Source organism: Calypte anna, chromosome 3 (genome assembly GCF_003957555.1).
Source record: "Calypte anna isolate BGI_N300 chromosome 3, bCalAnn1_v1.p, whole genome shotgun sequence".
Taxonomy (NCBI): domain Eukaryota; kingdom Metazoa; phylum Chordata; class Aves; order Apodiformes; family Trochilidae; genus Calypte; species Calypte anna.
This window is the reverse complement of record NC_044246.1, coordinates 7132747-7147180: the sequence shown is the minus strand read 5'-3', so window position 1 is coordinate 7147180 and position 14434 is coordinate 7132747. Positions and strand designations below refer to the sequence as shown.

Here is a 14434-nt window from a genome sequence, read left to right as displayed (position 1 = left end):
GTGTTCATGAAAGAGAATGACTAAACAAGCAGAAATAATAGTGGCTGATGTGATGCATCTGCCCCATATGAAAGCAGGTACCAGATGTTTATATAGATTTATCTGAGCCCTTGGAACACCAAGAGTCAGACCCTGGTTCTATCAAGGTCTGATTTCCAAAGTTTTTATTTGCATAGCCAGAGCCTCTAACCACAAAGAAATAACAGTTTTAGTTGAGTATTGTATTCCCAAGGAACATTCTGCTGCACTCCCTTCTGTGCTGAGCAGGACACAGGTCTCTGGTCTGGCCACCTCCAGCTGGCACACACAGAAGCAGAGGCAAAAGAGCTGGGATCTGCACCAGGCCATACCATTCTCCACTTTTTTGCCCAAAAGTGGTGCAGTAAAAGTTCAACTCCAGTGCTTTTCCCACCTCTCTTTTCACAGCACTGTTGAATCTGCAATAAGCCTAAATTTTAGTAGCTTAATTTTTGAAACTCGTAAAAAGTAGCTACATCTACCTTCCTGTAGGATATGAATTCCATGCAAATTGTTCTGTAAATTTCCATCATACTTGTTTATTTTCCCACTGCACATTCATCCCTTTTAAGTATGGAATGATTTCTCCAGGGAGAACATGAAAGATAGATGAGGTTGTAATTATATTTTTTTTAACATATGTAATATGAAGTAGATGCTAGAGAAATAACAAAACCTGGCATCATTCAGGCTTGATTCTGAAATTAAGAATTTCATCAGCCTTCTCCAACTGCTTCCTTCTGGTCTTTTTTTTCAAGAGGTTCCATGGAAACATTATTTAGAATTTCTTCCCAAATATGGGGTTGGACTAGATGATCTCTGTAGGTCCCTTTCAACTTCTAATATTTAATGATTCTTAGATTCCATGAATCATGAGTACATAGCAAAGTGAAAACATAATTTTCTACTTATAACAAAAATATAAGTAATTTTTAAAAATACATTTTAAAACTTCTAAAATCAAGCATGGGTCCTACTACAATTCAGCAGCAGAAGAGCATGTAAGAAAGTATTCTGGAAAGTACAATTTTAAATTTTATTTAGTGTTGCAATACTGCAGAGTCCTTGGGCCTTAACACTGCACCTCACTGATTGTTTAGGGGGAGTCCAGGTTTAGTTAGAAAGCTTTAAAAGATCAGCCCTTGTTTAAGTGCAGTTCTATTTTACCAACAGTCCCACTCTCTACTGCATCTAATTCTTACAAAACAATTGATAAAATCTTGCTGTTAAAGAAAGCTATAAATAAACCCTTACATTAGAATCTCTGTAGCATTAAAAGGCCATCTGTTAAAACATATTCTATTTGGAACTTTTTTTTTTTTTTTCAAATGCAGAACTGGAAAAACATTTTTGCAGTGCTTTACAAAACTGAGGATGGCCCTTCCCTAAGAAGGAAAATGAATGTAATTACTCTGAATGTCTAAGGGCTTTTTTCAGGCCTCTCTCTCAGATGACAGGCAAACACAGTTTAGGGAGTGTGAATTATAAAAAGATACGAAGACTAATAATCCAATTTCCTAGATTTTACTGGTCACCATCACTACTGCTTCAATTTACTCCATTATTTCTTTATCATCAAGCCATACAGTGATAGTTCTGCCCATTCGTTCCAGCTGAGATGAATTGAGAGAGCTCTGAAAAAGAACTTCTAGTCCAGTTACAATGACACTATCACAACAATGGAGTACTGCATAGACGTTGCTTATAATAAAAAAGTCACTATATCATTCATCTTAAGAATTGATTTATCTTATAGAGCCATGCACAAAAAGGCAAAAAGAAAAAGCAAAGCTGAATAACAAAATATGAATGCTTAACTTACAAATCTCTCTACCCTCTCAAAAAAAAAAACCAAAACACCAAACCCCAAAAACAAACAAAAAACCAAGAAAACAACCACACAAACAAACCAGAAGCAAAGGCTTACACAGCAGATAAGGAGCTGTCCTTCTTTGGTTTCTTCTTTTCTCGAGCATCACTAAAATCAAGAGCAGCTTTGTCCATTCCTAGTAATTCACTGATCCTGTCACGGCCATAGAACTCACCATATTTATCCATGACCTAAAGTTATAGGGAATACTCAAGAGAATCAGTTGGGTAAACCAGGTGTTTTTCAGCCTGCTTTTCAAGACAAGAAGTTTAACATGCACAATCTTTTTTATTAGACAACTGCACTTGAGCAGAAAGCTAGGTACACAGACCTGGCCCTTTTTGTCCCTTACCAAGCCGTTTTCCCGCACTTGTTCCTCCCCAAATCACCTAAATCCATCCCTTTTCCCATCTTTGCTTCCTCCCTATAACATCCAATAACAAGTTCTGTGCAATCCTCACATGTTCTTCCTTCCCCATCCCATATCCTGCTCCGAAAGGTCATATGGAGGGCTACTCCCAGTGTCTCATCTTGGTGGCTTTCCAACCTGGACACTGGGGCTGAGGCTTTCCTGGGAAAGCCCTCGGTGGGAATTGGCAAATTGTCTCTTCCCAGGGAGTGATTTGGGTTCTTCCCTGCCACTGGGTCTCTGTGCTCCTTGAGGCTTGAGGAGATGGGGCTTTAATGGGTTGATGGCTCCTGTGCCTGAACATCTCAGTCTGTTCTATCTTCTCATTTAATTCCTTTCTAACCCTCTGATGGATGAGGGAGTCTCCATTCTATGTGAATGGAGGTGAGCACATAAATGCATGCAGACAAAACAACTTAAATATTTTGTAATATTCATGGAAGTGCACACAGTGCTTCACAGAATTTCACATATGTGTTTGAATTTCTATTTTATAAAACAAGCTGCATGTAGAAAATCTTCAAAAGAATAACTATGCAAACCACAAAGTAGTTGTAAGCATGAAGTAAGGACTCCTATGTATTTTAAAATGGTAAATACAGAAATCTACACTGAATTGAAGATATATTTCAAAGTATAGCTCACATTTAATCAAACATGATAATAAGCATGCATTAGAACTTTATTAGAACTTCTTAAATGGAAAAATAAACCTTACCTTTCTTTTCACAAATTTATCCCAATAGTTATTTGGAAAAGACCTGAACGACACAGATAAACAAGATCACGTTTTAGGCAGTCATAAGAAAATGCAGCACTTGGTAAAATATCAGAAAAATTACATGCTGGCTTTGTTTCTCAGAGGCTCTTTGTTGTTGCTGTCACATAATTATTTGTGAAGTCCCTGAAATGCAAGTTGCCAAATGGCTTCCAGTCTGCCATGTTAAGGTGTCTGTATCACAGAGTCTCACCAGGCAGAGATCTGGGACTTCAAATATGTTCCTGAAGGAGAGCCTCTAAGAGACAATAAAATGATGCAAAGTACACCTCACTCTCCAACTCACAGCAGTACAGTCATTAATGTGCTTGCCAAAAGAAATTCACCACAATTATTTTATTTTTCTTTTGTGGAATGGAAATAATTTTAAGGCAAACACCTGTGAATGAGTAAGATTAAAAAGTAATAGCACACATTAGCATAACAGGTGCCTGAAATAATTTGCTTGCTATAAATATAGCCCTCACAATTGTTTATCCCAGACAAGCTGGATGATCAACTATGTAACTATGAAGCCTGAAGAACAATTCCATGCAAAGAGACAGAGTAGCTGAAAACTCACTGGGTGTTGATTACAAGTCTATCCCACTGTCCCTTAATATCATCTTCTGAAGGCTGTTCAGTTATATACAACCCATCAAATTCCAGTTTCCTTGCCACTTCCTTTTCTCTCTTAAAAATGACCAGTGGGACCTGCAGTTGAAAAAAAATATCAGGAATTATTTAACATGCACTGGTATGGCTGCAATTTTTTTTTGAAAAGCTGTTTGTGAAAATTTTGTGAAATTTGTGAAAATTCAAGTATGAAAACTGAACAAAATAGTATTTAAAAAAACAAAACAAAACAAAAGACTTGACAATTGCCCAAAAAGCTGCAAAGGAGTAGCTGCACAAGGAGCAGGTCATTCAGAATCACCTAACTACAGCACACCACACAGCTGTAAAAAGATGGCAGAGACCAAGAAAAGAGAACTCTTTAGTGCTATGGAGCTATTAGAGCTAGTCACATGAAAGAGAGCTAAAATAAAAATATTTTTTAAATGCTTAGAAATTCTAGTTCCAAAATATTAATTTGGAATCCCACTTTTGGCTTGCATTTTGATACCCAGAGGTGTCAGATGTTGCCTTGCACTTATTAAAGAATTCTTGAGGTTTCAGAGTAGGAAGCGAAGTACTTTCCCAGTTAAGACCAAAGAAAGACTGGAAGCAGTAAAAAGAAAAAAACTTAAATTGTATTCACATTCCCTATACTTGATCAGTGCTCTGGAGTTCTTTGCCAGCAGCTGAGACACCTGAGCAGTAAGGATCAGACTTTACCTACAACTCTCCTGCATCAGCTGGATGGCATTCAAAAGTACATTCTGTGAAGACAGATGTAATTAGTGCTCCCAGTGGTGTGGATCTGTTACCAAGAAAAAATAAATAAATAAACCCTACTCCTCCCTGGAAGAATTTTACAGGTCTTCAGAACTCACCTACCCTGCATTACCCACCTTGACTGTATACTAGTCAAGACTGGCCGTGAGTATACTTAAATAGGAATAATAACTTAAAAAGAGAGTAAAAAAAATTACTTAAAAAAATCAGACTACTCAGGCAACATGATGACTGCATTAGATACAATACCAATAGTTCCACATTTATTTCCAGACTGCTGATTGAGAAAATTTTAGTGGGTTTTATGCACAGAAATCTTTAGAAGCAAACATATCATACACAGACCTGCAGCTATGAAGATTTTCAATTTTGAAAGCACTATCTCTCCAAAGAGACACAGAATGAAATCATAATTGGTCTTTTCTTTGGGGTATCAAAATTGGAAAGAAGGCAATTCATTATGGCAATTAATGATAATAATATGTCTTTCCCTTCCAGTCAAAGAATAAATGTAGTTTGAAAACACAATGTGAAGAAAAAAAAAAAGCATAAAAAGTTTCAGTAAAACAGGAAAATGTGTTTTAGTATTTATTGACCTGAAGAAACACTGATGTTAGACATGAAAATCAATTACTTTGTGCAGTAGAATGATGACCATTTGCCTGAACTGCAAATGGAGATTGTGCCTTTTTTAGGATAAAAAAAAGTATTAACTATTAAAAGAGGAAAAGAAAAATATGAAAGGCCACATAAAAGCTTAATGCATAAATTACAATTGTGAGGAGAAATGAGCAGTCCCACTGCATCACAGCAAAAGTCCATTTAATTTAGTACTAAACTTGCACTCTGACCTATAGTTTTTGCCTATAATGCCCCCCTAAAATGGGGGCAGTACATCCCAGAGTTGTACTCCCAGTTTCAGAGATCTATGGCGTTTCATCCTCCTAAATCAGAAGCAGCATTTTGCCAGTAAAGGTGGCACCTTTATTTCTTCCACCTCTAACAGAGATCTTCTGCAAGATATTGATGGGTGCTTAAGTTCCCACCAAAATACCACCACCAGAGAGCACAGGAAAAGTAAGCACTGTCCGAAGTTGTCCAAAATGCTGAATGCTTTTCCTATAACCCAGCAACACAGACCCTGTCAGGTGGCATTCCCAAGCCAATGTGTGCTCAGCTTCTCTTTGACAGCCACGAGCAGGTTCTGGCTGTAATGGTTATTGCTCCAATGGTCTGGCTGACACGGTAACCATGAAAATGCTGATCCTATGATCCAGTGTCAGCCCAGAAAATCAGGCTCTGGCCTGTAGCTTCTGGAATTTCCACATCACCTAACACATAATTTCTGTGCAGGGTACAGAACTGCACAGCTCCGTTGGCTGGCAACACTGACAGAATTGTGTTTTTTCTCTACAGGGTCCCTCAACTTGCTTAAGCAAAGTTGCTATGACTTTATTCCAGTTTATGCTGTTCAGGGGATACAAAAGTTGGGAGCCAGAAGATAAAACAAGTTTCGGTTTTTCTTACTTTCAAACAGTAATAGCCTATGATGCAGAAGAAGGAGATGACTGTGTGTAGGATAGCCAAAATCCTCAGTGTGGGCTCCATGTAGCCACTGCTTTCTTCCAGGACATAATGCACTGCAATGTCCCTCTCATTTTCATTTTCCAGGATATTCAGCTTAGTACTTTCATCAGCAGATACCACAGGAACTTCCTTTTCTTCTGATGCAGCAGAGGTGGAGACCTGTTTAAATCATTTAATCTTAATATTGCAACTATATTACTTTGACAGGCGTTTCACAGTACTACAGGGTAAGTCACATAACTGAAAGCAATGATACCAAGGACATCATAAATGTGAGAGGAGACTTTTCTTGCATTAAAAAAAAAGAATTAGTCCACAGTGAAAATCTCATAGAGACCCTTTCATCTTTTTACACTGGTCAGTGATAGTGTTCTCTACTTTCAGTCCATGGTAGCAAATCTGGGCAATACTGAACTTTATCACCTCAATTTAAGGAAGTTCATAGCCCTCTCAGAAGCAGCCCAGTCAACTCCTGATATTGGTACATGTAGTCTGTATCAGCAGGGCTCTGTCAGAAACTAATTTGAGTCTGAAGGCTCTAGAGTTGTAGGAACAATCCTAAAAGTCTTGACAAAGAAGATCTGTGATATTCTAGGCAGTTTAAGATGTGATTTCTTGCTGCACACATCCTCTCTCAGGGGAGCACAATGACACAAGAAAACATTTCAGCTGGCATGTGTAGTTTAAGCTGCCAGGGAAGGCTGAACTTGTCTGAGTCCCTGTACTGTGAAATGGAGCATCTGAGGCATGGATATGCCCTTCACTCTGCTGCCTCCCTGGCAGAACAAAACCAGCTCTTTGTGTACTGGAAGTCTGTTATTACTACACAAAAACACTTCAGCTCTTACCCTCTTAGATTTCTGAAGTGGCCCTGGGAAGCAAGTATTTAATCTGTTAAACTAGGCAGTTCTAACTAGTGCACTGTCTGCAACACCTGAATGTTTTTCAGTATACAACCTGATAAGGAATATTTTGACAAGCTTACCTTATAGAAAAGCAGGATGAAGTTGATGGCAAAAGCAACAAACAGTGCCAGCATCCTCATGTTGTAAAAGTTTCTTGCAAAGTAATTCTGAAAATAGAAACAGAACATAAACACAGTTTGCCTACTAATAATATAATGATACCACAATCATTATTAGCTTGTTGCTCCCTGTGGAGCTTCTAAATAGAATTATAAATAGAAAAAAGAAAAAATTCAAACATTTTGAGTGAAGTATTGTACAAATTTTCTCCCTATGCCACATATGCAATAATGGATAAAGGACTTTTTGCTTCACTCCATGAAGAAAGTGATGAAGGATTTTTAATTGGTGCTTTCATTATCCTTTCAATACACTCAGAAACAACACAAAAAATAGTAATGTAAAAGTAATATAGAAATATGTCTTCCATGTAACTCAGTATTCATGCACATGGCAAGCTGTTAAATTTACCAAGAAAAAAAAATCTGCATGTTGTAATATTTTAAATCTTTTCTATTCAAAAACCAACTTTGTTTTTACCAGATCAGCAAAGACTTCATCAGTGAACTAAGTGCCCTGAGTAGAAAACTTCTCTACCATGATACTATGAAAGTGATAATAAAAATGTACCCTTCCTCTTCTTGACAATTCATGACCCTTTCAAGGATACATGTTGATACAAATACTACTTTTTGCTTTGCATTTCACACTAGCTTCACAGGGCATGTGTAGGAACTCCCAGCTAATAACTGCATGAACTTTAGATAGTTGTACAGCAAAGTCAGAAGTATCATATTTTACTGAGATGCTCAAAGACAGTTATATTGTTTTAATTAATCTTATTCACCACAACTATTGAGAAGTTTCTCAAATTTTAATTTGCTAGTTATCAAACAAATGTGTACCATCTTTTCTTACAAGTTTTAGACTAAGCACTGTATCTTCATAAACTCTTTTTATAGGAAAGCTTGTAATTTCCCAAGGCTGTAACTCAGGGAAAGACAAATCCTAGAAGGCTCACAAGCTGCTGTGAAAATTCAGGACATTTTAATCACATAAAAATGCATGGCTGTTTACCAATGATGGACAGGTATCTCTGGGTTTTGGACAATAATCATCTTGCTAAGTACACATAGTTTAAGGAACAGCTTACAAGAAGCTTCTGTTGATATGCAATAATTTTCTTCCAGAAAGCTGATTCCTGAACTTCTGGTTCTCCATATCTGTGAGTATGAAGTTGTCTTAATTTCTGTTTCCCTTTGTCTTCCTTGGCTTTCTCTTCTTTTTCTCCATCTTCTCCTCTTAGGACACAAATTAAGCCAAAATAAGTTAATAAAATTTTGTTAAAAAATAAAATCACACTCTGAAAGAGGCCATTGCATCTTTCCATGAGACTCAAGTAGTGAGGATTTGGGTTCTTTTCAACTCAAAGAGCTGGCAAGGATGGAAATCCAGTAAAGTCTGCAGATAATTAAACTCAGTGGTTTGGCACCTGGAAGCGAGGATGCCAACTGGCAGGTACTCAAGAATCTGCCAACCTTACTACCTGAGGGTCTGCTTGGTAGCTGTGCAGATAATAACTGTGCTGACAAATGTCTGTAAGCTGACAGCTGGATGTCTGTATCAGTCTAGGAGGACACAGGAATAAAAAGCCTGACAGTGTTTGATGTGTGATCATCACCATGCTGCCTGATTACAGAAAGTCAGAGTTAGTGAGCTGCCTTCTCCAAACAATGATCCAAGGAACTGTGAATTATCTTAGATGTTAATTTGACCTGGCAGCATGGTAGATAAAAGGATCACAGAAACCAATTGAAGCCAAACCAAACGTTGCATTATTAATTTCTCTGTACCTGTCTACAAACAGAATAACTGATGTCCTAAGCTGCTTCTCGTACCAGAATACACTTGACAAACTTTCACTTGAAAGCTCAATTGGAAGTTTGTCTCATGTTAGGAGTGGCTTCAGGTCAGCTCCTAGTGCCAGGCACAGAGAATCCAGAACTCACTGCAGCTCAGAGAGTCAAGTGGAGCACTCAAGTGAAGTGCCTTCAAAAGTCAGCAAGACTCTGCTTCATGAAGTTATAGTATAAAAGAAACTAAATCAACATTACAAAGGAGGCTGCTGGAAGAGGGAAATTCATAAAATCTGAGTGATGCTACTTTCTTGTAAATGTGCACAGTTGTGAAGGATGGTTAAAAAACATTCTAACTTTTGAGCCCGAAAGGACACCACATTAAAGAAAAAGAAGTAAGTACAAATTGAGTTGGTTTTTCAGTGAAACAACCCATGTTTCATAGGATCAGAGATTAAAGTGACACATACTCAGCTTTTTCAGGTTCAGATTTTGTCTCCTCCTTCTCTTCCTTTTCCTCTTCTTTCACCTGCTCCTACAGAAAGTCATATTTTAAAAAGTGTCTGAATATTATTATACATTACAGAGATACACAGTGCAGAATGCTAGGATTTAAAAAAAAAAAAAAAAGAAACAATTGAAACCCTGTAAGAAGATGATCTTCCAGTTTAGATTAATTAATAGATGCTGAATTAAAAGCAAACTAAAATATTTCTACTTAGAAAAGGCTGAGGGAATTTAAGTTTCCAAGGCAAACACCACTAATTATATGTGATTCCTTAGAAAAAGTGTCTCAAAACCCTAAAAAAAGATAGATGCAAGTTTTGTTTCAAGACTGTACTTAACATGCAAAATAGAGAAATATACAGAAATAGAAGATACAGTTACCTGGACTTTTTCCTGCACCTCAGGCATTGGAGGTAAGGAGGGAGAGCTCAGTAAATCACTCAAACCAGCATTTGGATCGTGAGGGAGCAATTTATACTGTCCACCTTCTCTTCTCAAATCCAACCCAAATATATCTGAGAGTAGATCACTCTCTTCTGTTACAGTCCTCAGATCTGCCAAGTCTTCTGTAGGCAATGCAGTTTCTGTTGGCTTCCTTTCCCCCTCTTCTCCTTCACCACGCACCTCATCCTGAGTGGGATCTGGCATATTTGCCAAGAGTTCAGCCACCTTGATCTTCTTTGCTCCTTCTACCAGGCTTCCTCCAAGCAGCAAACTGCAGATGATGCGAAAGAAGCCCCGGACAACACTACAAGCAAAATGTAGCAAGCCTATCAAAATGCTCCAGTAGGAGGAAAACAAAGCCATCACCATGTCCTTCATGGTCATTTTCTTCACCTTTTTCATCTGCTTCTTTAGGCTCTTCATGCTGAGCATTTTCATAAGAGTCATTAAATTATACTTGAGAGCCACTAATGCTGACTTCATGGTGACAAGAGAGAAGAAACCCATTCTAGGATCCTCTTCCTCAGGCTTATCTTTCTCATTCTCCTCTTTACTTGCCGACCTTTCATTCAGATCTGACTCAGAGATCTGGGCAGCCAGTTGCATTTCAAAGATGGTATCCTCACAGAAATTAACAAAAAGCTCCATCTTTTCTTTCTCCCCACCTTCATTGACAACATCAAATATAAACTGTCTCTTGGACTCTTTTACTTGAGGTTTCTCCCACTGAGTCCGACTGGACTCACTGATTTCAAAATAAACTCGTTCGATGCGCTTGGCACTGCCCATGATCTCTATGCGTCCAAGGAAAGGCTGGAAGTAGTTGAGCACACTCTCTGACAGCTCCAGGAAGGTTTGCAAACGGGTGTCATGGGGCATGTGCTCTGACAAGTTGGTCAGGAGAACAGCAACATTGAAACCAATGTCTTTGGCGGGTTCGTGGAACCGTTTCACAAACTCCTCATAGTCCAGAGTCTCATTCTCATCCGTTTCAGCACAGGACAGCAGAAACTCAGTTTCAGACTGGGTATAATGCTTATGGCTTTCCATTGCTTTGTGAAAATCCCTCTTTGAAATTATCCCTTTACCATCGGGGTCATATTCTTTGAATGCATCGGAAGAGGTCAAATCCTTCAGTTTTAAGAACATATCAAAAAACTTCAGAATCATCTCCACGTTGTTGGACGATTCCACAAGCATATCAACCATCTGCTTGCCAATAGTTCCATTCACAACATTACCTAGATGGGATGGTATGCAGTTAGAGATACTGAAGGCAACAAATGTTTTGGCAAAGAGTATAGTTGTATAATAATTGTATAATAATGATTGGTGAAATAATCAAAAAGCAAGAATGATGAGCTGCTGGCTAACACACTCACATGAGAAAGTTAAAGCAGAAATCTTTTACTAATAAAACTACCATAAGACTTGGAAAAAACCCAAGTGACTAAGTAATTGCCATCAAAGAAAGGAAGAACTTAAGCCCCACAGAGATATGTCTGTTACTTTGACACAGTAGCAAACATGAGGCAGCATCCTATGAATTTTTCTTTAGTGAACATAGAACTGGCAACACATTACTTAGGATGTGAAGCTCAGCAGGCTATTCATGAAGCACAGCCTACAATACTAAGAATCCAGTTTGCTTGCCCATATCCTTGTCCATGTCTACAAGCTACACTGCAACCTACACTGCATTTACTGCCCTCTCAGTTCTCTCAGGAAAATAAATGTGAGAGAACAAAGCAAAAAAGTAAAAAAAAAAAAAAATCTTTGGATCATGTATTCCTGTGTCTGGTCAGTCTTGCATTGGAAGCATTAATGCAATAGCATAAAGGAGCTAGGGAAATAGTATTATTTATTGACAATGATGACATTCTCTGGGGAATCATACTTTCAGATAGCAGCTATAAAGGACCTAGAATCTAGTCACAAGAGGAATCAAAGCCTGCTCTTTATGGTTAGGATCACGGCCAAAATAAATGCAAGATAGTAAAGTTGTTAATAAAATGACTGATAAATGGTTTACTTTCTAAAACTCAGGATTCCAGGTCCCATAGTAAAAAACTTTCCAGTCACATCAAAAGAGAAGCCAAGTTCACAGAAACCATATAAAACCTTTACCAGAGCTGGGTTTTATATGATTCTGACATTCAGAATTATTACAAACTTTGTCAACTACACCACTTATATGTCCCCTTTGCTGTAACACCTAACAACTCTTCTCACAATTCAAATTCAAAAACAGAAACCCAAAGGAAAGTGTGGAATTATTTTTCACATGAAGGAAATCAAAAAGGTAAAAACTTTGCAAGAACAACTGTGAAAGGAGGTTTAATATTAAATTTTGACTACCTTCCAACATAGAGAGCAACATGACAACCATATCCTTCTGAAGATCCATTAATTCCTTCAGTAATTCAATTTGACTGGAATCCTAAATAATGAACATAATATATATAAGATAACCATTGACTTCTTCAACACGTATATATGTGCATGCATATTTCACCCTGTAAAATTATTAATTTAGAAATTAAAAAGCTAATAGTGTCAAAGCTGGTAATACATTGAAAATATATTTAATGGCCTGACTCCTGACAGTACATTTACAGGATCAAACATTTACAGGATCATCTGTTCAGATGACAGTAATTTAATGAAGTGAAAACTGCAGGTGATGAATAAATTCAAAGCAATAACTGGGTATGTCAGGTTCACAGATGATGCCTCTAATATTTCATGTCAGCTAAAATATTGTCAATTCTTGGTGTACTCAGGTTTACAGCTGTGAAGACTTGAAAAAACAACAATAGTTACAGCACATAGAGCTCGAGGTGTAACGTGATTGAAAGTAACTGATTCCATCATAAGTCATAGAACTTTTCTTGGAAGAAAGAAAAGTTGAATTAAAATTCCAAAATATTAATAAATCCCTTAAATAGACATGATACTGATTCTTTTAGCCATCTTTTATCTAAATGAATGAATTTTACTAATGAATTTTACTGTTTTGTTTCAAGCTGGAGTCTATGTGGATAGATTTATTCAGCTACTTAATTTCTTCCTCAGTTATACACTGTTGGCTGCACCATGCCATTGCTAAGGCATTGCTGGACTTCCTTGATTAGAGTACAATAAGAAATAAAGAAATTTAAAAGCCTCAGAGCCTTCAGAGCTGTGTTTCTTAACAACTAAAACCTTTCAAAAATGTAGAATCACTAAACTATATTCAATTAAGATGTGTGATCCTTTTTAAAAGGTAAATTGAAAAATGCACTGATTCAGGGCAGGATTCTTCTCACCCAATTCCAACCCTTCCAAAAATGCCAGTCTCCTACACTACTTTTATAGTGTACTGATAAGTACTCACATCCAAAAACAATTTACCCATTCCAGGGTCTGATTACTTTCTTCCTCTTCTAAGAGAAGAAAAGGCTTAGATGCACTCATGTTGAACCAGGGTTCAATAATGATGAACCAGGGTTCAGTGCAGAACACATAAATGAAGATTGGTCCTGCATAAAAGGCTCATACAAAATTGCAGAAAACACTAATGGAACTTTAGTGTGAAAAATTAACTTCTTTCTAAATGTTGCTGATATGCTTCATTTGCAGCTTCATCTCATCACTTGGTGCCCATGGCTAACAATCCAACCACAGGTCTGCTATTCCCACCAACTACAATGTTGTAATTTAGTCTCTTGACTTTATTGTATAACACTTCTGAGTCTTATTTTTCCTCACATTTTACCTGTTAACACATTTTACCTATAAATGTCAATAATAACTCATGCATATTAACAAGGCTATTTATTTTTCCCAAGAAAGGTATTAATGTAAAAGGACAAATTAAAAAAAAAGGATACCTGAGACAGCTTCATCTGCATGTGGGCAAACACATGAAGAAAACCAACTACAGCATCCCACAGCCTGCTGTGTGCCAGACTTTGCTGATTCCCAGTACATGGCCCCTATTGGCAACAAAACAAAGAAAAAAGAAAAAAAAAATCAGTTTACTTGCAAGAAAGTCAACAAAAAAAGGAAAGAAGGAAGATATCCAGCTTGGAGCTATACACACATAAAGTTTTCAAACTTCTATGAAAAAGGAAGCATTCATAGAATTACCTATTTAATGACACCACTGACTGTAAGCAATGCCTTTTCCTAATAACCATTCTGAGTCTGTTTTAGTCAAGTTCGTATTTTTTAAATTCTCAGTGGATTAAAAATAAATATAGAATCACAGAAATTTTAGGTTGGAAGAGACCTCCAAGATCATCCAGTCCAACCTGTGACCAACACCACAAGCTAAGTACTAAACCATTTCCTTAAGGACATACCTTGGGGTAAGTGCCACAGTCTAGGCCAAATTAAACAAACCAAAAAACTCTACTATCTTGCATACAGCCAAAGGATGACTATTTACTAATAACTGCAAATTTAACTAAATTGCTAAGATTTCAAAAGAATGTTGGCAAATATATATATCTTTTTCAAGACTTCACTTCCTACTTAAATAAAAGCACTAAAATAATGGTGAAGCATAAATGCATCTTTATTTCTGTCTATAGCAAATCTAGCTACATTACATCTTCATGCCAAAAGGAAGATTAATTT

The 14434-nt window shown here is 37.3% G+C and overlaps 1 protein-coding gene across 1 annotated transcript in view; it reads right to left on the bottom strand.

Moving 5' to 3' along the window:
* RYR2 (ryanodine receptor 2) overlaps positions 1–14434 on the bottom strand; it is a 339366-nt gene that overhangs the window by 13418 nt on the left and 311514 nt on the right. The window contains exons 90-99 of the mRNA XM_030446731.1: positions 13684–13788; positions 12170–12251; positions 9749–11052; positions 9331–9395; positions 8158–8305; positions 7025–7111; positions 5980–6198; positions 3638–3768; positions 3016–3058; positions 1946–2079 (exon numbers count right to left, since the gene is read on the bottom strand). Of these exons, the coding sequence (XP_030302591.1) occupies positions 1946–2079; positions 3016–3058; positions 3638–3768; positions 5980–6198; positions 7025–7111; positions 8158–8305; positions 9331–9395; positions 9749–11052; positions 12170–12251; positions 13684–13788 (2318 nt within the window). The remainder of the gene's footprint in view (positions 1–1945; positions 2080–3015; positions 3059–3637; positions 3769–5979; positions 6199–7024; positions 7112–8157; positions 8306–9330; positions 9396–9748; positions 11053–12169; positions 12252–13683; positions 13789–14434) is intronic.